This window comes from Grammomys surdaster, unplaced genomic scaffold (genome assembly GCF_004785775.1).
Source record: "Grammomys surdaster isolate TR1022 unplaced genomic scaffold, NIH_TR_1.0 188, whole genome shotgun sequence".
Taxonomy (NCBI): Eukaryota; Metazoa; Chordata; class Mammalia; order Rodentia; family Muridae; genus Grammomys; species Grammomys surdaster.
Genome location: NW_021604633.1, coordinates 14,778,721 through 14,799,639, shown reverse-complemented (window position 1 = coordinate 14,799,639; position 20,919 = coordinate 14,778,721). Strand labels below are relative to the sequence as shown.

Below are 20,919 nucleotides of genomic sequence, written 5' to 3'. Positions count from 1 at the left end.
GAGGGGAGAGGAGGGGAGAGGGAGAGAGACAGATTAGTGTATGGGAAATCTATATTGTAAAAAGAACCCAAAAGGGTGTTTTGGTTTGAGCCTGGGAAGTCAGAATACCCTTTAGTAAAGCACTACCAAAGTAAGAATTGTGACCTCTTTAGGACAGAACTTCCAGGTCTGATTGTCGTGACGATGCAGGTTGTTTTCCTTCTATTCCTTTGGAGGATAGTAGGTAAATACTTGCAGAAAAACAAAAAGACATTGAGATGAGGCTTCGAAATCTCTATTCGGCATGTACACATTGAGCCAGCTGCCAGCTGCTGCCCGTCTACTCAGCTATTGGATCTCTGACTGATGAGGAATAACGGGGCAGGGAAAGGACCCGGAAAGCCTGGGCATTATCAGAAGGAGAGATGGTAACGTAGGGAATGGCATGGTCCCTTTCCTATCACAGACTGCCTACTGTTACTCTCTATGAGCCTCTTCACTAATAATGGAATACATTTAGCATCAGGGATTTGGACTCCAGCGTTCAGTCTATGGCTATGAATGGTTGTCAGGGTGAAGGCACATAACCACATCTCTATATCAGCTACCTCTTAAGGCTTGTAAATAGAATTCAATAATTACCAAATGATTAGTCAACTTGCAAGGCAAATCGGGTTTTTGCAATTTCAAATTTAGTTGTAAATGCAATTATATGACATCATCAGAAAGTTTATATGTTTCTAACTTTTATTCTGAACTATCTAAAAGCAGAAAGATCACAAACAAGTAACCTACTAAACAGACTTTTAGCTGGCCCCTGCTCATCAGGCACATGGATGCCTCACTGTGAAAGTGAGTGTGTGTGTGTATCCTCATCCTTTTTTAAAAAAGAAACACTTCTGGCTTCTGTGAGGTTTGTTCTATTTTGTGCTTTCAAAATTCTTTCACTGTGGCAAAAGACACCTCACATGCTCATAAAACTAATCTCTTTAGTTCAAAAGGAAGAATTTCCCTCTTAGAATTGCTAACTTACTTGCTGAGTTACTTAAAGGCCCTACAAAGGTAGAGTCAAAAGTGTAGCACAGCACAAACTACTCCAGAGAAATGATGAGTACCAAAGGCCAGAGCAGGGGCCACAGACTCAAAGGCCTCTTGCAAAGAACTGACCTGAAGGAGGTGTCTGATCTTGACTTGCAGAGTACAAAGTTTCCAGCACCAATGGTGGTATGCAATAGGAACCAACAGGGGGAACAGAATTGGCTCCCTTACTCATGCAAATAATGTAACATATCTAGAGCAGTGGTTCTCAACCTTGACTGCTCTTTAGAGTCACCAAGAGAGCTTTTAAAAAATAGTTACACCAGGTCCTGTCCCAGAACAATTAAATGAGAATTTCTAGGGGGGTAGGAAGGGGTCTCGAGAGCTGTAGGTTTAAAGGCTCCCCAGGTGGCTCTAATGGGCAATGAGGGTTGAGAATCATTGATGGAGATCATATGCAGAGAGATACAAATCACAGCAGACTGGAAAAAAATGTACTGTTGCATCTGACAAGTCATTAATTATGTCCTGGAATCTACCTTGCATGCTAGGAATGAGACTGCCTAGTTCTGGGCTACGTGCCTATGACACAGACCCTTCTGTGTAGCACTCTCTAGTGCTTACGTCTCCTTCTCCTACTCACCCACTCTTCTTCCAGATCTGGGATATATTTGGATTTAAACAGGTTATGAATTTGTGCTTATGTCTTGATAGTTCACTACTTTTGAGGACTGCTGAAAATATCTCTATGAAACTAGCACCTCAGTAATATGATTAAAAAGGCATGCTAATACTTCAAGAGCTATAACTTACAGTCACAACACAGACAACAAATCCTTCCTGACACAATGTATGGCTACAGATGTAGCTGACAGCTGTCCCCCATGTACGTATAGCTTATATTTTAACTGTACCATTTATTAGGAGAAAAAACAGATTCACTTCAAAGATTTCTTCAATCCAAACTGGTTTTCCTCATGTGCTACATTAACTACTAGATGAATGGACTACAGTACCCAGCCTTTTCAATCTTGGTGAAGAGAGTTGTAGAGGGCACTGGGGTTGTATAGCACCCCCAAAGTAAACTTTCTCTACTGCCACCCCTTGCAGCAACCAAAATCTGTCTTCGGCCTGTATCAAATATACCCTTGGGGTGGAGGTAGTAAAACTTCTTTAAGAACCACTATTTTCTCATGGCCATCTGGCAATCTGCACTTGACAAGGGAGGGGCATTTCCAGGAAGAGACTGAGACCTTGGATAGGATGGAGGCCAAGAATCAATGGGGGTGTCCTTAGCTATGACTCAAAGCATTGGGGACATGGAAACTGGAGATGCTGCCTCCTGTGGCCAGGCAGGAATCCCAGTGGAGCAACAGGGACACTTTTGAAAAATTTGATCCAAAACTTATCTTGCCTACTAGAAATGCAGGGATTGGGAATGGAGCAAAGACTGAGGGAATGGCCAATCAATACACAGCCCAACTTGAGACCCATCACATGGATAAACACCAATCCCTGACACTATTAATGATACTCTGCTATGCTTGTAGAAAGGAGTCTAGCATGGTTGTCCTCTGAGAAGCTCCACTCACCAGCTGACTCAGGATAGATGGAGACACCCACAGTCAAACAGTAATTGAAGCTTGGGGACTCCAGTGGAAGAATAGGAAGAGGGATTGCAGTCCCTAAGGGGACAAGAAGACCACAGGAAGACCAACATGCATCATCTGGACCCTTGGGACTCTCAGAGACTGAACCACCAACCAATGAACATAAACATGCTGGACTTGGGCATCCCTACACATATGTAGCAGATATGCAACTTGGTCTTCATGTGGGTCCCAAACAACTGGAGCAGGGGCTGTCGCAAAAACTGTGCCTGTTCATGGAATATGTTCTACTAGCTGGGCTGCCTTGTTTGGCCTCAATGGGAGAGGAAGATTCTAGCCTTTCAGATACTTGAAGTACCAGGCTACAGCTATACCCAGGGGAGGGGAATGGGGCAAGGATTATGAGAGGGGGTGACTGGGAGGGGGCAGTAAGTGGGATGTAAAGTGAAGGAGGAGGAGGAGGAGGAGGGAGAGGAGGAGGAAGAGGAGGAGGTAGAAGAGGAGGAGAACAATAACAACAGTTTCCTATTTGGCAACCACTGCTACAGACCACTAAGAACTGCAAACAAGAAAACAGGACCCTACTCACATAAAATGTCCCTAAAAAAATTATCCTAGCTGTGTTTGGAACAGCACTTGGAGGGCTGAGACCACTGGATTGAGACTTCAAAGCCAGACTAGACTATATTTAGAAACCCTGTCAAACAAACAAACAAACAAGCAAAAACAAACAAACAAACAAAAACTCCCATGGGGGGGGAAACGAAAGGATTGACTAAGACATGAAAAAAAATTACTCTGCCAGCAAAGATTCTGGCCAATTAGCTTTTCTTTATAGCAGAACTAAGATTTCCTTTGGCAATCCAACCTTTTCTAGGTAGACACGAGTTAACAAGGTAAGGTTTAGCATGTTCCCAGCTAGATCTGTGAACAGAGCTGGCCAAAACACAAAACCAGTACTTTCTTCCCCAGGATACAACATGAATGTGGGAACTTCTGAAGAGATACATCATTTTTTCTGGGAATATTTACCATCACCCCACCATCCTTGATCTAAAATGATAATATACTGTCAACCTCCATGGTCCTTGATCTAAAATGATAATATACTGCCAAACAAAGGCATGGAATTGGTGATGGAGCCTCCCAACTTCTCTTCCTGGTGAAATCAAGGCAGGCAGATGCTGACAGGTTACACAGAGAGAAAACAGCAGAGTGGCAGGCTGCCTCATGAAGACAGGACATAATAAGAAACGTAAGAAGAGAAATAGCTGCCTTACAAAAAAACAAAACAAAAAACATGTGTCCTTCTGATGTTCATAAACACTGCTTCTTTTTGGGGGGGAGGGCTACTGACTTTGCTTAAAAACAGGAACATGCAATTATTGAGGAGGTATTACATTTTTGTAGAGAAAATTACAATGTTTTATGTTTCTCATCTATAAAAAGATGACTTTGGATAGAATCTGAACTATAAGATGCCAAGTCACCCACTTATTGTCTTTCTCAGAAATGGCAGACATTGCCATCAATCAGGGCCTATGTGAGATGTCAGCCTCTCAAAACTTTTGAGTTCAGGCTACCACCACCAATAAAATGTAGTTAAAAGAGGTTAAATCAATTTGACACCCTATATACAATTTTACAGGGAAAGACAGAAGCAGAGTTATATATAGAAAACCAAACTAGAAAAGAAATATAGAAATGAAACTGTATCGATGAAGGGCATTATTAGGTAGTAGTCAAACCTTTCACATCTGTAGTTAAATCTGCAGGTGCAGCTACTCTCTCTGCCAAAGACAAATAAAGGCAAGTGTTGTGTGGAACTTTCAAGGAGGCTTGTTAAAATAACTTAGTCAACTGCAATGAACTTTTGTCCTTGCAACTTCATAGCAGACAGACATGAAGCCAACAACTTCTGTAGCTATCTTGTACTTTGAGGTGTCCTTGCTGTTCAAAGACAAGTACTACATAGCAAAAATACAAAAGTCTGTAACTTGTGCACATAATTTAGCCACAAACCAATTTAGAACTTCCTGGTCCTAGATCATCGGAAAATTAAGTTTCTATCATGTCTAGGCTGCTATTATTCATTTCACTAAAAGCACCTAAACCTAAGGCCCAGATTTAGCACATATGATATCAATCACATTTCCCATGTTGGCTCTCTAATTAAGATGAACTAAAGATGATTAGACCAAGTGGGGGTGATTCAGTTCTTAGAACGAGCAACAAAATACTCAAGGGAGCAAATATGGAGACAAAGTGAGGGACAGAAACTGAAGGAGGGGCCATCTGAAGACCTTTCCACCTGAGTATCCATCCCATGTACAGTCACCAAAGGTAGATGCTGATGTGGAAGTCAGGAAGTGCATGCTGATAAGGGCCTGATATGGATGTCTCCTCAGAGGCCTTCAAGAGTGTGACATATTCAGAGGCAGATGCTCATAACTAGCCATTGAACTGATCATGGGGTTCTCAATGGAGGAGTTAGAGTGAGGACTGAAGGAGCTGAAAGGGTTTGTGGCACCATGAGGAGAGCAACAATACCAACCAACCACAGCTCCCAGGGTCCTAACCACCAGCCTGAGAGCACTTAGGGAGGGATCCAGGGCTTCAGCTGAATATGTAAGAGTGGAGGACCCTGCTGGGCATAGGTGGAAGATGAGATCCTTGACCTCATGAAGGCTGGACTCCCCAGGGGGTGGGAATTTTGAGGGTGGGGAAGTGGGAGTGGGGGGGTAGGTGGGGGTTACATCCACGGAGAAGAAGGAGGAGGGGTAAGGGGATGGGGGGGTTCCCGGGTGGGTGGGGGATGGGGTAAGGGGACAACATATGAAATGTAAATAAAATATTCAATTAAAAAAAAAAAGGAATGGAACCCGACTGCATGCTTAGGCGTTTTTCAAATATATTTCGAGGAAAGGCAATCATCATCAACATGAAAAGAAGTGCTTCACCACTTAGTAGGAGATTATATATTGAGTCCCCAAGTCCTGAGTTGATAGAGGCTGTACATGCAGTTGCTTGGAGCTACAATCCAGGGTGTATTCATAATATAAAATGGCCTCAAAATCACTGACTTGGTGATTTGGGAAAGCATTGCACTAGGTCAGGCTGAGCATAACAAAGGAAAGAGAAGGCAGTGCAATGTCAAGTTGTAACACGGGGACATTTTTAAAAGAGAGAATACAGTCATCAATAGGTAAAGTCGTTAGTAAAGATGCAACTTTACAGGATGTGACTGATTCAAAAAGGAAAGGAGACATGATAGACAAATAAAGTGCATAGAGTGTATTTGTTTCATGCTAGAATTAATCATGTGCCACCATACCTGATTTATACAGGGCAGGGGATAGAACCCAGGGTTTTTATGCATGTTAGGCAAGTGCTCTACCCACTGAGTTGTACCCCTCCAACTACTTTTAATGGCTTCCTTAAGACATACCAGATAGTCTGTTTAAGTGAAGATGCAAGAAAGGCCCACAGCATAAAATACTGGATGCCAAAAGGTTCTGTGTACAGTTAAGGAACACTCTAAAAAAAAAAGCAGAAAGCATCCCAAACCACAGCACAAAATACAGACATCCTGAATACATGGATGATGAAGGAAGAAAGGGAAGCTACGATAACTAAGACTGACTTCTCATGATCACATATGATTCATCTCACATGTCCTGACCAAGGTTAACTGATGGTTCTCACCTACAGGCAGACTAGACTATGTTGAAGGAACGAACCCAAAAAGTAGAATACCAGGCAACTAGGAAGAAATGGTGTGATGGGTGATCGTGTGATGAGCAATACGTTCAAATATTTTACGGTTATTAACAGTCTCCAACACTTAGAAATGGGTAGGGGCCAAAGACAGATGTAAAACCAGCAGCTAAAGGCTACTTTTAGACATACTTTTTGAAGTCCATATACATAATAATGTAAGGGGAGGGGGAAGGATAGCACCTTAGTGAACTAACTTTCTCTTTCTCTCTCTCTCTCTCTCTCTCTCTCTCTCTCTCTCTCTCTCTCTCTCTCTCTCTCTCTCTCTTTCTCTCTGACTTTCTTGGTTTTTGGAGACAGGGTTTATCTGTGTAACAGTGCTGGCTGTCCTGGACTTACTCTGGCCTCAAACTCAAAGAGATCCACCTTCGTCTACCTCCCAAGTGCTGGGATCAAAGAAATGCACCACCATGTACAGCAGCTAAGATTTTATTATGGAGAAACACATAGGTGAGGAAGGGTAACTTGTAAGCCTTTTACTGGACAAAGCTAAAAGAACACAGATTTGTGAAAGAACTTACAAGTCTGATCGTACTTCCTAGAGTCTGTTAAGTTGAGGGCTGAGTGGAGAACTACAGTGTTCTAAGACAGAAAAAGAGGCTTGGTACTTTGGGGGCATGGTCACCTCAGCTTGCATGTCTCTTTACTCTCTTCAAATTAAACCAGGAACATCCAGTTCTTAAAGCATCTAGTATACAGAATGCCATGGAAACCACAAAATTAGCAGCGAGGCAGTGAGCAAGTGTTCTGTGCACCTACCAGTCGGTACAGCTCAGTGATGCTGATGTCTTCTGGGTCTACCATTGCGTACTCCTTCCTAGGCACCAGGTCTAGTCCCAGTTGTCTAGAAAACAAATGTCAAACATTTGGGAGAAAAGTCACATTTCTGGACAGTACTACAAATGTTTATACTAGTGTCTGAAACTGTGGTCAAATCTGATCAGCTACAATTCTTTTTCTCCAATGGTATCTACCACAACTTGTTTCTGCAGTTGGAGAAGACATAGGACAGGGTTGGGCAAAAGTGGGAAACAGAAGACAACAGAAGAAAATCATGACAGGGTGTTTTGCTATCCAGAGGACAATGCTGCCATTTGATACTATGCAGTGGGGAGTCTTCAACAACCCACAAATCAGCAACAGAGAAACCCTTCTAAACGGGAGTGTTCTAAAAACTAGTCATCATTTGCTTCTAGAAAAAGGAAGTGACAAGAGCGAAGTCTGGCTTGAGGGGTTGAGCTAGGCTAACTTTAGCTAAAATGTCCCATGTGAAGCCCTGAGAACTAATGTATGTTTCTCGTTCATGGCAGCATCTGGGGTAAGACATTATTAGAAACGCCAAGAACTGAGTTCTGGCAGCACAGCTTAAGCCATTCCATAGGGGTAAAATGGTTTTCTATCAAGCCCTGCTGTGGCCAATTTGTGACTTACTATGTTGAGGTTGACGTTCTATCACCTGCATGGGTTAGTGGTATGGTGCTCAATTTAGTATGTCTTACCATGGACAGCAGAATGTGAGTGTAACCCCCTTTATCAACCAGTTTCCCCCAGTAATATTGATAGCATACTCCTCTCTGGGTCAACCACTATGCAACACTGACAGCAATGCTACATAAGTCCCTTTACCTCCTTTAAGCATTGGTGGTCACCCCAAAAGGGTCCCCACTGTCTTTGTAATGTTCTGTGTCTACTATACTACCTTCTTTTGCAGACCCCTGCTCTCCTGCTTAGCTCACTGAGGACAAGTTACTCTGAGACTCTCCCGTGGTATCACTTTCTTTATAGCATCACCTTCCAGGAAGACTTCCCGCATTGCCTTTCCAATGACAGCATCACAGCTTTCTTAACCTTTTTATTTACGATTAACAGAGACTCCAGAAATCCTATGCTTGCCTCAAAATCTCATGAAGGCCTCATCATTAAGATTGCTAATTCAGCATTTACATCAAGCCAAGCACTACCCAGTCACCCCTGAAAAATACTAGCTCTTAAATAGTGGAAGACTGTCACTAAGCACCCAATTCTTTCCTTGCTTTCTTAAACAATGTTCAGATATTGAAATTGCATATCTACTCTTTCAGTTGAATATTCAGATAACAATCAGTACATCTGTTTATAATCAAAAACTCCAGGGTCAGTTCCTAGTCTCCACTCCCTCCCTGGAAACATATAAACTAATAGTAATAAGTCATTTGACACCAGGTTTACCTGCTGGTGAAATATACTCTAGCACAAGATATGGAACATACAATCACATAAGAATCTTAGCACCCACCCAGCCAAAGTTTCTTCTAAAAGAAGGAACCCAAGCCTCATTCTTTCCTGGGAGAGGCAAAGGCAGAGAGTATTCGTGTGACTATCTTAATGATGGATATCCAGCTACGTCTCATGTGGGCACCTGACCTCTGTGGAAGCAATCCCCAGCTAGGCAGCAGTTGGAAAGCCTAGTAGGAAATGTTTAACTCAAACAGGACTTACCTGCTTACCTACTGGTTGTCATTGATACTCCTTTGTGACGCTGAACCTGAGAATTTAGATCCACTCTTATAACATTAGAAAGAAAAGATCTGTGAAGAGCCAAGCACCTCCAGTACTACAAAAGTGAGCCAGATGAACTCCAGCTGTGAGCTTCAGGCCCTTCCTGAACTTCTACAGAAAGACGTAGTACTTAAAGCTTCTGTTCTCTGACTGGCCTGAGTTACCAGTTGCTCCTAGCTTCTTCAAGTCATAAATGTGTAAAAAGCATCTTACCTGTTGCTATTTATTGCTGTCAGTTAATTGGTAAAGTCTAAGGGCAAACAAGCCGCTGTTTGACTAGAATTAGAATATTGTTTTAATAAGAATATGAAAAAAATAGGCAAAGCTTAGAGAAAACAGATGGAGCAAGACTATAAGGGAAGCCCGGAGTTGGGCAGAAAGGGACAAATTTTATATTAGCCTAGTCACTAAAATACTCTGTGACACTAGAAGGAAGGATGAAGCTCTTAGCCCTTCCATGGACTCTCAACAGGAATTCAGAGGCCACTGTGGACTCAAGGAGTGACAGACGTCTGTATCACTTCTGCCTGGGGATTATTTTTTACTGATTCTGTTAGAGAACAAGATGGATCACCTCCCACTTCATCTAAGCTCCCCAAATCCAGAGGACGCCTCTCCACTGTTCTTCAGTAGTCTGATACGCAATCTGACACTGAACACCTTCTCAATTTATGTTCGATAAGAGATTTATGTACTGACAGATCATTTTCCAGGACAATATGACCTCCTTTAATCGGCAAAGGAATTATCTTAATTTGCTTTCCACTTAGCACTCTTTAATGAGGGAATGGATTTATCCTTAAAGGAATATGGCAAATCTATAATTTCTAGACTGTAAATTATTCTTAACTAAATTGTCAATAAAATTTGAAAATAGAATAAACTTGTGAAAACTCATGAGCTTAAGGATGGTTTAACTTGTGCTGTTCATTTTCATACATCAATTTGTTTTTTACCAACTTACCTTAACTTAGCCATAGAACTACACAAGGCATAAGCTGGAGCTCATATAAGACAAGAACAGCCTAATACAGCCTGCATTCACAATTTTCCTGCACTTCCCCATTCTGTTCTCCTTCTTCCAACTGAAAGGGTTGTTTTGTTGTTGTTGTCGTCTGTTTCTTTGTTTTTTGGTCTAGTCCATGTTTCCTCATGATTTTTGATAATCTAATTTGATCCAACATCCCTATTAACAAACTAGTCCCCATGTAAATGAGGACCGGCATAGTAACCAAATATAACTAGGTAAAAAGTCAAAGGATTTTAAAAATAAGAATAAAGAACAAGTGATCCGGGCATGGTCTCACATACCTTTAATCATAGCATTTGTGAGTCAGAGGCAAGAGGATCTCTGAGCTTGAAGCCAGCCTGGTCAAGAGTGTCTACAGGTCAAACAAGGCCACATAGAGAAATTCTCCCAAGGGGGGAAAACAATAACAAAGGAAAGAAATAAAAAAAAAAAATTAATCAACCGCACAAAGGAATAAGGAGCACATGAAGTCAGGCTCTGACAGCTTTAAAAGCTGTCCCTCTCAAGATTACTGCATGCACAAAGGAGAAACTCAATCTAATGCTGCAAATCTAATCCACCAAGAGGTCCATGTGCTCTCCATCTAACAGTCCTGGAGCTGACAGAGTCCTTGGACTTCTAGGTCAGCATGGGTGTGATAGCCCAGGAAGTAAATATACCTGTCTCCAATCCTGAGGCTCTAAGTTCAATCTCCAAGGACATACATGGTGGAAGGAGGAACCAACGCCTGCAAGTTGGCCTCTAATCAGCATGTGCAAATACACACACACACACACACACAAATAAAGAAAAGAAAAAAAATTATACAGTCCCTAGTTCAATGTTCCTCTTGCCATTACATGCCTGGTTTTTTTTGTTGCTGTTTTGTTTTTTGTTTTTGCTTTTATTTCTCACTGGAATGACTCTTTTAGGCATATTTAAGTGGAATATTTTATTGTCTGTAAAAAGCTGAGTGGCATATCGTATTCAATATATCACAAGGATTGTGGGCGAGAGGTCGATTAAAATCTGGGAGTGAGTCTGTGTAGTCCCTTAACATATTTGGCAAAAAGTAAATTTGGCTTCTGAGAAAGTCACTTCCTATATTCAGAGGACGTAACTTTCTACTTCCAGATTGGTTTCTCCAGTTCCAGAAAGAGGTAAGTCACTCATGGTTTCATTCCTGGTATTTTGTCTTTTTATGTCCCATATTCCTTCCCATTCTTCAAGATCTCCCGAAATCCTGAACTGAGATCCACTAAAGGTCCAGTAGCAAACAAGAGCTTGATAAAATAGAAAGGAAGGGTATAGCAAGCATGGCCAAAGCTGGCTTATTCTAGTTTGTCATTCCTGTATCAATATTCATACTTAGAGTATCAGCTTAGGGTGGAGTTTTCAGTGACTAGAGTTACTACTTAAGTGCTTGCCTGATATTTTAAATAAGTCCCTCCCATTTTTAAGAGTAGATCTCAGTTAGTGGCAGCCTTTACTTGAGCCCTCCGAAACAGCTCTTCCAAGTGGCCATTATGCCTGCACAGGATGTCTCATAGCTGCACACTTGTCGTAAGACATTTAGCAGAGACTAGTAAGATCAGTGTTTTCCTCTGGGTTACAGTGCTGAGCTACACTATGATATAGAACAGTTATACAATAAAAGCAAATACATGTACCAAACCTAATGACTACAGAAGAAGAAAAAACATTTTAGTCAGAAAACATATCATCTAATCAATAATCTCTATGATTATTATATTTCTTGTGACTGCCTATATACTATGTAGTATATAGACTATAGGGTATTAGGAAGAAAAAAAAAAAAGAAGGTAGTGCTGACACCAGAACCATGGATGTGGCTTTTTGGCTCCATCCTCGATGGGTTCCTTCCAGTGGACTCAGCACATACTGGCTTGACTGGTATCACTTCTATGCTCCTTCCAGTACCCTGTCATTGTTGGTACTCACTCATTTCCCCAATCCAGCCGGGCAGTAATGTGGCGCTTCACATCCTTCATCCTGTCATGGGTAAGATGGCCAACTAGCACCTGCCGCCGCAGATCTAGGATTTCATTCATGATGTGCCACAGGCGATGGAAGAGATCTCCTTCATTTCTCTAAGGGATGTGGAAGCACAGAGATTTGGCAGTCAGTCCTCATGATTGAATGGAAGGTAACTAAAAGATGGTGGGGGACCAAGTGTTTGCCACGGTTTAGATGGCTTCTCCACCAATAAAGTTTTCCCATTTCCTTTTCCTCAGAGGGACTTGCAGTTCTATGTTTTTTCATCCAACTCTTACAACGCTGCTTTCCTGTCCAAGCCAACAACAATGTCTCAACTGCCCAAACTGCTCAACACAGACAGATGCTACGTTCCTTCCTCTCACTGTGCTATACCTAGGCTTGGCCTAGTCTCTGCTTTAGTACACAGAGAGGCTTTCCTCTCCTAGGTCTTTCTCCTTAGCGCTATCATACTTTAAGGTGTGGCCTGACTTCTACTTGTCAAGCAGTTTCCCCTGACTACTAACTAGTGCTCATGTTTTTTTGTCTGAGCCATGGTAGCATGCAAGTGAAACAAATGCCATAGAAACATCAGCACCCACTTATTTCTCAAATGTTGGTCCTAATTCTTCATCAGTTGAATATGAACACAAGGAGAGCTTCCAGACTCAAGCACTGATCACTGTTTACTACAATTATCTGATCAGTACTCAGGCTCATAAAAAACCAGGGGCTTTTTCTTTTCTTTCTTTCTTTCTTTTTTTTTTTTCAAGACAGGGTTTCTCTTTATAACCCTGGCTGTCCTGGAACTCACTCTGTAGACCAGGCTAGCCTTAAACTCAGAAATCCACCTGCCTCTGCCTCCCAATGCTGGGATTAAAGGCGTGCGCCACCACTGACCAATGACAGGTGCTTTTAAATTTAATCAAAGAAATCATGTATCTTCAATATATCTTTGTCAAAGCTATTAACCAATCCCCATGATTTCAGAAAAGGAAGATGGGTAAAACCTGGGTTCAAATCTGGATATTGCTCCTGAGGATAGCACAGTCAGCAGTGAAACTGGGCAGTACTGTTTCTCCACAAAGATATTCTATGGGTTTGTGACCACATGTGTAACAATGGCACAGATGATTGTCACCTGACTTCCACCTATGTCATTTCTAGGATAAAACACTCTAGCAATTCATTAATTTCTCTGTGTTTTCTTATCTGTAAAGAGCACCACAGTATGCACCACAGGGAGGTACTGTGCAGACACAGGAATTAGCATGAAGACAGTGAAGAAAAATGGTCATGTTCCTAGTAATATTATGATTCTGCATGGTTCAGAATAAGCTCTTAAAAAATATTGTTTCTTTACCAACACTGAAAAATATACATCTTACCACAGAGATACTGGGTAATTATCTATCCCAAAACTTTCTTAGCCACAAAATATACTTCTACTTTTTACGGAAATTATTAATAGTCTATATCAATGGTTCTCAAACTTTCAAATGTTGTAGCCATTTAACATATCTTCCTTATGCTGTGGTGATTCCCCCCGAAAATTATTTCATTGCTATTTCATAACTGTGATTCTGTTATTGTTATGAATCATAGTGTAAATATCTGATATCCAGGATATCTGATGTGTGGCCCCAAAGGGATTAAGACCCACAGGTTGAGAACCAGTGGTCTATATAAGTAGTGATGTCAATTTACAGACATTATTATCCACCAAAAATTCTCTAGAGATAAAAGATATACAAAGTTATCAAGTTCTATGTGAAAGATATATATATATACACACACACATATGCATATATATATATATATATATATATATATATGCATTTTCTGCTGTGTTGATATTTGATGTTTTAAGGGACCACTGGGTACTGCACAGATCTGATAAATATGGCAGAAGTTCAGGAAGCTTTCTTCAGGAAGCCACTTCTGGATCCTCTGAGGCATAAATAATCTCCTCTCACCTCTTTACCCACTCTATTGACTCTGCTTTCTATTACTGTCTTCTATTGCTGCCTGCTCTTTTCTCGTGTTGTACACTGTCTTACAAGCCATTACAAGGGCTCTGCAACACAATATTCTTGTAATTAACTGCTCAGTGTCTGTTCCCATCCACAGCAGCTGTGCCTCAGCTCCCAGAGGTGGAAAAGAATGAACACATCGATTTATAGGTGTTATTTCTTGCACACTTCCAGAAGTGGGTTCTGTTTAGGTCATAGAAATGAATACACAGAAGACCAAGAAACATCTGAGGATGTCTGTGGTAGGAAGGAAAATTTCACGGAGTGAAAATAAATTCTATAAGAGAGTTATAAAAAGTCAGATCTTGTGTAGAAAAGGAGAGAGAGAGCACCCTCCCCATCACGGGGAGGAAGGCATGTGCCTGCTCAGGTTGTTTGGTAGGGTGAACTTGATTTTATACATCACCTCTACTGATGAGGGCATGCTGCCATGAGAAGGAAGCAAATCCTTCCTTCATAAGAAGGAAAACTAGGAAGTTAGTCCCTCCTCGAGGAAGAAACTCTAAAAGTGGAAGGGATACTCCAGCACACAATGGCCCTGATGTGCTCTTCTCCTTGAAGAAAAGGAGCTGGGAGCTGTGGCCCTTGCCTTTAATAAGAGCCCCAGGAGGATGCAACAGGAGGAATACATGAGGTCACGACAACCTGGGCTTCAGAGTGAACACTTACCAAACACACAGGGAAGCAAGCAAGCAAGCAAGCAAGCAAGCAAGCAAACAAACAAATGAGAACCACAAACATATGATCTGGTCATATAAACATATTTTGTAAACAACTGAGTTAAAGAAATGAATAACTATAAAGCATACTAAAAATATTTTAAAACTATTCCAGTTTAGCATTCAATGAAACAATACCAAACAACTGGATTAAAACACTACCTAGAAATTTCCACAGTACATTGTACATGCGGCCAAAATTGAATGTGGCAGAGGCTTGATTTGGTTTAAAATGAAAACAGAACAAGCAGATTTTGGTGGCAGCAGACCTAGATTTGGAGTCTAGGTTTACTACTCCATGTAGGATGTGGGATAAATCATCTTTGGTAAGATTCAAGAATAAAAGTAGCTACAAGAACTCCAGGGAAGAGAGATGTAGTCATAGCTCATGGTCTACAGCAAAACTCTTGTATGTCTCCTCATTATATTACTGAACTTACTAAGGGGTATTTTAAAGGGTGATATTTAAGCCCTTACCAACACTACTTAAAAGAGCAAACTAGTATTTCTCAAGCAGCTACCATCCTTTTATACGCTAAGTACCCACATACATTACCTCACATACTATTTGCAATCTACAGGACTTGCTCTCATCGAACACCTGTCAGTGTTGACGCTGTGCTTTAAAACACTTAAAGGCTGGATAGTGCCCCAGATACACAAATGTATGATGAAGCTAAGCATTTTGTAACCCGGGAAAGGGAAACCAGAAAGCCCAACACGATCACGTCACCTTTGTGCCAAAAGTTAATCTATCTCTGGCCTGAATTTTATATTTGCACCTCTAATAACTGACTATTAATCCAGTATCAGAGACAATGTTAGCTAATCAATCCCTGTTCCATCCCTCAGGATAGTAGTAAAAGATATTTGTAGATTTTTCAAACTAACCAAAGATGTCCCCAGAGTATATACTCATAACCTCAATAGCCAATAGAAATAGCTAAACAAGACAAACTCAATGTTGGTGCACATTAGCAGTCAGATCAAAGGAAAAAATAATGTGGATACCCTTGCTCAACTACAATAGGACATGAGTGTGTGTGCCTGCACATATACACACATACTCACACACAGAAAGAGACAGACAGAGCTATAATAATACTAGCATGTTGAGTATTTTAAAGATGCACTAGTTCAAATACATTTCAACATTACATTTAATGCAATAATATTTGGATTTTCTGATCTTCCTAATTAAAACAACAACAAGACAAACACACACGCACACAAACCTAACAGCTGCATCTGCTTTTCAATGTCTCTGTCTCAGGGCAGACCTCTGGAGATGCACAATCTGACTGTTTACCAAGACACATCTCAGCCACACGCCTAAGATGTATAAGTATCCTGTGGATTTTCCCAGTGAGCTCAAAAGCAGTCAGTTCCAACAGGATAGGGCCAGATGACTCCAGAACTAACAATGTAGTTAGTTATAATAAGTAAATGAATACAAACATATCTCTAGCCCATTATTTTTTCACAAAATTGCCTTTCTTTCCTTAGTATATTTAGAATACATTCTCTGACACTGGCTATCAATTTACTTATAGAACTAAGATGTGGTGAAATACACCAATACTAAAACTATATTGAAAATGATTATTTTTGTTTTGTTTTACGTTTTGGTTTTTCAAGACAGATTTTCGTTGTTTTCTTTGTGCTGCTTTGGCTGTCCTGGAACTGGCTCTATAGACCAGGCTGGCCTCAAACTCACAGAGATCCGCCTGCCTTTGCCGCTGGAGTGATAGAATTAAAGGTAAAGGTATGCACCACCACCACCCAGTAGTTTCGTCTTTCACATTAAAAATATTCAGTAAATCTGAAACTAGGCTTCACATAAATTGTCATATTTTGTTATATGTCAGAAAAGTCATCTTTTATACTCTGTGGTATTAAAATACAATGCATAAAACCCATGCTCTGTGAGAATAAAAGGATTATAATATAAAACAGTCATGATTATGTAAGACCAACATCCCTGACTTTCCAAGAAGGCCCAATGAATCATAGCAAGCTCTCATACATTAGTTGATGGTTACTCACGGTCACATACTTCTTAAGATAATTATTTAAATAAAAACCATGCTCTTTAAGTTACTTACAACATAGAGCTGTTTCCACATGGTTCCCCAGTCTCTTAATGTTGATGTCATCTCTGTGATAACGGAATCTTCAGTGGGAATAACCATTTCAAATTGTCTGTGAAATTGAAGAAGACAAAAACATCTATGTAAATATCAGAGACAACACTTCCTTTTACATACTCGAGAAGATAAGCTAGAAAAGAAAAGCGCCTTGTGGTACATGAGTCATTATGCCATTTTGGGATAAGGAGCTTGTGTGACGAATACTATAGGTGAGGGGAGTTCAATGCCCACGGCACCAGTCACTTCATCTAGGTCAGGACTGAACAGTGCAGGGAGAAGAAAGAGCATCAGCGTTCTTCTCCCTTGACAGCATGACCAGTGGGATATCTTTTAATCTCTCCAAACTCAACAGCTTTAATCTGTCACATAAGATCACTAGACTACATCAAGTATGAGGTGACTTGTACCATCTGAGTGTTATGATCAGAGGCCTCAATACGAGTAAAATATACTGTTCAACTATCAGGATGCAGGGAATGTGGATATTTAACTAACCTATAACTAGAACATTTGCTAAGCATCCATTTGAGCTCACTAACCCTTCAAATAGCATTACTTGCAACAGGCCAATGAAAAATAATGTGCATTTTAAATACTGTTATCATGTAGCACAGCCAAGGTTTAAGACGTATAGATATTAGAATACACATTCCAGAATGCTTCTCCCTGTGCTTAAGATAATAGACTCTTCTTATTTCTTCTTTTAGGGTCATAAACAAGGATTACTAGTCAGGTATATACAGCTCTTCTGAAGAGAAGCATCACAAGAAGATAAATGGGAGGGGCTTGAGTTTGCCCTCTGGTCATGCTAATAGCATAGATGAATCTCCTTTTTCATCTCTAGCTTGTTTTGTCAAATCCTGTGTGGAATGGTGCAGGTTCAAGAGGTTACATGGTCATTATCATTACTGCCTCTCAGAAGAACACAATGAGCAGTATCAAAGGAGACTGTTTCCTTTATTTCAAGTTTATGTTTCTGAAGGCCGGCATCTCATATGCAAGAGGAAACAGTTTATTAAACTCCAAGGGAGATTTCCTCTTAGCATGAGGCTAACTGCTTGGCAGGTCCTTTAGGATGCCAAGCCCAAGCGTGTACCGCTGTTTCGGAGAAAATCCCCATAATACAAACGCAGAAATTAAAACCTGCATTCCTCCCTGACTGAGCTCCATCTCCTGACGTTTCGGGTTTGCTAAAAACCTGTCCTGTGAATATTTCCCTTCCTTCAAAGGCACAGTGAAGCTGAAAATGTGAAACTGGGATTTAAAACTAGAAAGAAAATAAACAGTACTCTAAGCCCTGTAGAGGATGCAGTATTGCTCAAGGAGCCTACACAGGGCGCTTCCCAGAGGCAGAATATTTACACTGCTTTTGAAGCAGCTGTTGCAATTTAAATGATGAATACTTGGATTTGGAGATTATAATATGATACAAGGCCAAAGAGGAAAAAAGAAATCCCAAGGAATCCTAACTACTGTACTCAACATTTCTTTTTTTTCTCTTTTTCCTTTTTATTGGATATTTTATTTACATTTCAGATGTTATCCCCTTACCTCATTCCCCCCCACCCAGGAACCCCCATCCCATCCCCCTCCTCCTGCTTCTATGAGGATGTGCCCCACCTATCCCCCAACTCCCACCTCCCCACCCTCAAATTCCCCCACACTGCCTTCAGGGGACCAAGGATCACCTCACCCACCTATGCCCAACAAGGCCATCCTCCCCTACATATACATCTGGAGCCATGGGTCCCTCCCTATGTGCTCCCAGGCTGGTGGTTTAGACCCTAGGAGCTCTGGTTGGTTGGTATTGTTGAGCTCCTCTTGGGACAGCAAACCCTTACAGCTCCTTCAGTCTTCACTCTAACTCCTCCATTGAGGACCCCGTGATCAGTTCAATGGTTAGCTATGAGCATCTGCCTCTGTATATAGAGGACTCAGTTGGGCAGTGGTGGCACACACCTATAATCTTAGAACTAGGAGGGTAGAGGTAGGGGAATCTCTGAGTTCGACATCAGCCTGCTCTACAGAGCTGGTTCCAGGATAGCCAGGGCAACACAGAGAAACACTGTCTCAAAAAACCAAAAGTAAAGAAAATAAAGTGTGGTATCAGCAAGACTTAAGCAATATAGAAGCAACTTCCCTAATTCACGAACTTCCATTTAAGTTAAAGACCCTCATCATTGACTCTACTTTGCTCTAACGACCCAGGAAAGAACCACAGACAATTCAATATATGGAAAGCTCACTTGCAGTTGTCCAAACAAAATGTAAAATTTTAAACATAAAACACCATTTAGGAAGAGCAGCTCTTTTATATTAATTACATAAACACCTAAATTAGTGTAGAAATAATCTATCTTAGTTAGTAGCCTGAAATTATATTTTGTTCAGTTATTCTAAGATAAACTTTACATCAGTTTCATCCTAGCAGCCAATCCATCATGGTAAAATAAGTTAATATCCCAAAGAGCTTTCTCTCAGGAAGAACAGTCACCTGGCATTCTGTGTCTTTAAACGTATTTAGGACAAAGTTTTTCTCCTATAGTCCTGAAACTGTGGACCTACTGCACAGTTCATAGACACTGTAGAAATTCCTTTTTAGGAAAGAATCCATCTGGGGCTGGAGAGATGGCTCAGCAGTTAAGAGCACTGACTGCTCTTCCAGAGATCCTGAGTTCAATTCCCAGCAACTACATAATGGCTCACGACCATCTTTAATGGGGATTTGATGTCCTCTCCTGGTATGTCTTTAGACAACGAGAGTGTACCCACATACATGAAATAAATAAATATTTAAGAGGGGGGGAAGGGAGGAAGGGAGGGAGGAAGGGAGGGAGGAAGGGAGGGAGGGAGGGAAGGAGGGAGGGAGGGAGGGAGGGAAGGAAGGAAGGAAGGAAGGAAGGAAGGAAGGAAGGAAGGAAGGAAGGAAGAAAAGAATCCATCCACAGAGAGGTCTCTCAACACTACAAAATCCCATGGGGTGTGTGGTGATTCTGTAGAACCTGTAAGTCTTTTACTTAACCAAATTCTGGGATACATTTATCCACATTTACAGTTTCTTGGGGCTCATGAACTGGGACAGATAGAAACCAGTACACCAGAAAAAACAACAACAGCAAAAATATACATAAGGTTGAAGATTTGGCTCAAAAAGCAAGAACTCTGGTTGCAATTACATAGGACACAGGCTCTATAGCCAGCAACTACATGGTGGTCACAGCCATCCCATAACTTCAAGTTCAAAGCATCAGATGCCCAATTCGGGTACTGAGGCACCCGGACGACATATGGTGCACAGACATAAACACTCATACATAAGATAAACTTTAAAAACTAAAAAAAGAAAAGGAAAGGAAAAAGGAATATCCTTATTTTAAAACTATGTCCCATGCCCCCTGGCATTGCCTCAGGTAACTGTCAGCAAGATACATCCCAGAATCACTTGAGATAAGAGTCTCAAGGAGGGACTGTCAAAGTCAGGTCAGCCTGTAAATATGTCTGGGTGTTGGGGGTGGGTGGGGGCATTGTCTGTACAATATAAATTAATGTGGGAAAATCCAATTTAAGAGTGGACAGCACCATTCCCTCAGTTTGGGTCCTGGACAGTATTAAGCAATGAGAAAGCTAAGCATAAGGCCCGCTTTACTAAGCTAGCTCTTCCCAGCTTTCGGCTGTGGCTATAATGTGACTATCTGCCTAAAGTTCCTGCTGCCAGGACCCAACTTACCCAGGTGGATGAAGTTCACTTGGAATTCTGAACTACAAGACACTCTCTCCCCTTAGACTGCCCTTGTCATGGCAGACATTTTATCAGAGCAAAAGAAATGAAATTAAGAAACTCCTGGAGCCTTGGAGCTCTTTCACTCTTGATCACAATGGCGGATGGAGGATGGGTGCCCATTGCAAAACAGGCAGGAAAGCCAGACTGTCTTCAGGTAAAGGCAGCAGGGATTCTTTCAGATGGCACCCTAAGAGGTGGCTTAGACCAAGACAATGTGCCTCCTCTGGATGACAGAGGCCTATTATAACAGGTCCTGAGGAAAGCAATATAGCCAAAGCACAGGACAAAGA

The 20,919-nt window shown here is 41.2% G+C and overlaps 1 protein-coding gene across 1 annotated transcript in view; it reads right to left on the bottom strand.

The window, feature by feature from the left end:
- The window catches only part of Dock4 (dedicator of cytokinesis 4), a 411,722-nt gene that overhangs the window by 207,553 nt on the left and 183,250 nt on the right, over positions 1-20,919 (bottom strand). The window contains exons 5-7 of the mRNA XM_028768807.1: positions 16,804-16,900; positions 11,914-12,062; positions 7,164-7,248 (exon numbers count right to left, since the gene is read on the bottom strand). Of these exons, the coding sequence (XP_028624640.1) occupies positions 7,164-7,248; positions 11,914-12,062; positions 16,804-16,900 (331 nt within the window). The remainder of the gene's footprint in view (positions 1-7,163; positions 7,249-11,913; positions 12,063-16,803; positions 16,901-20,919) is intronic.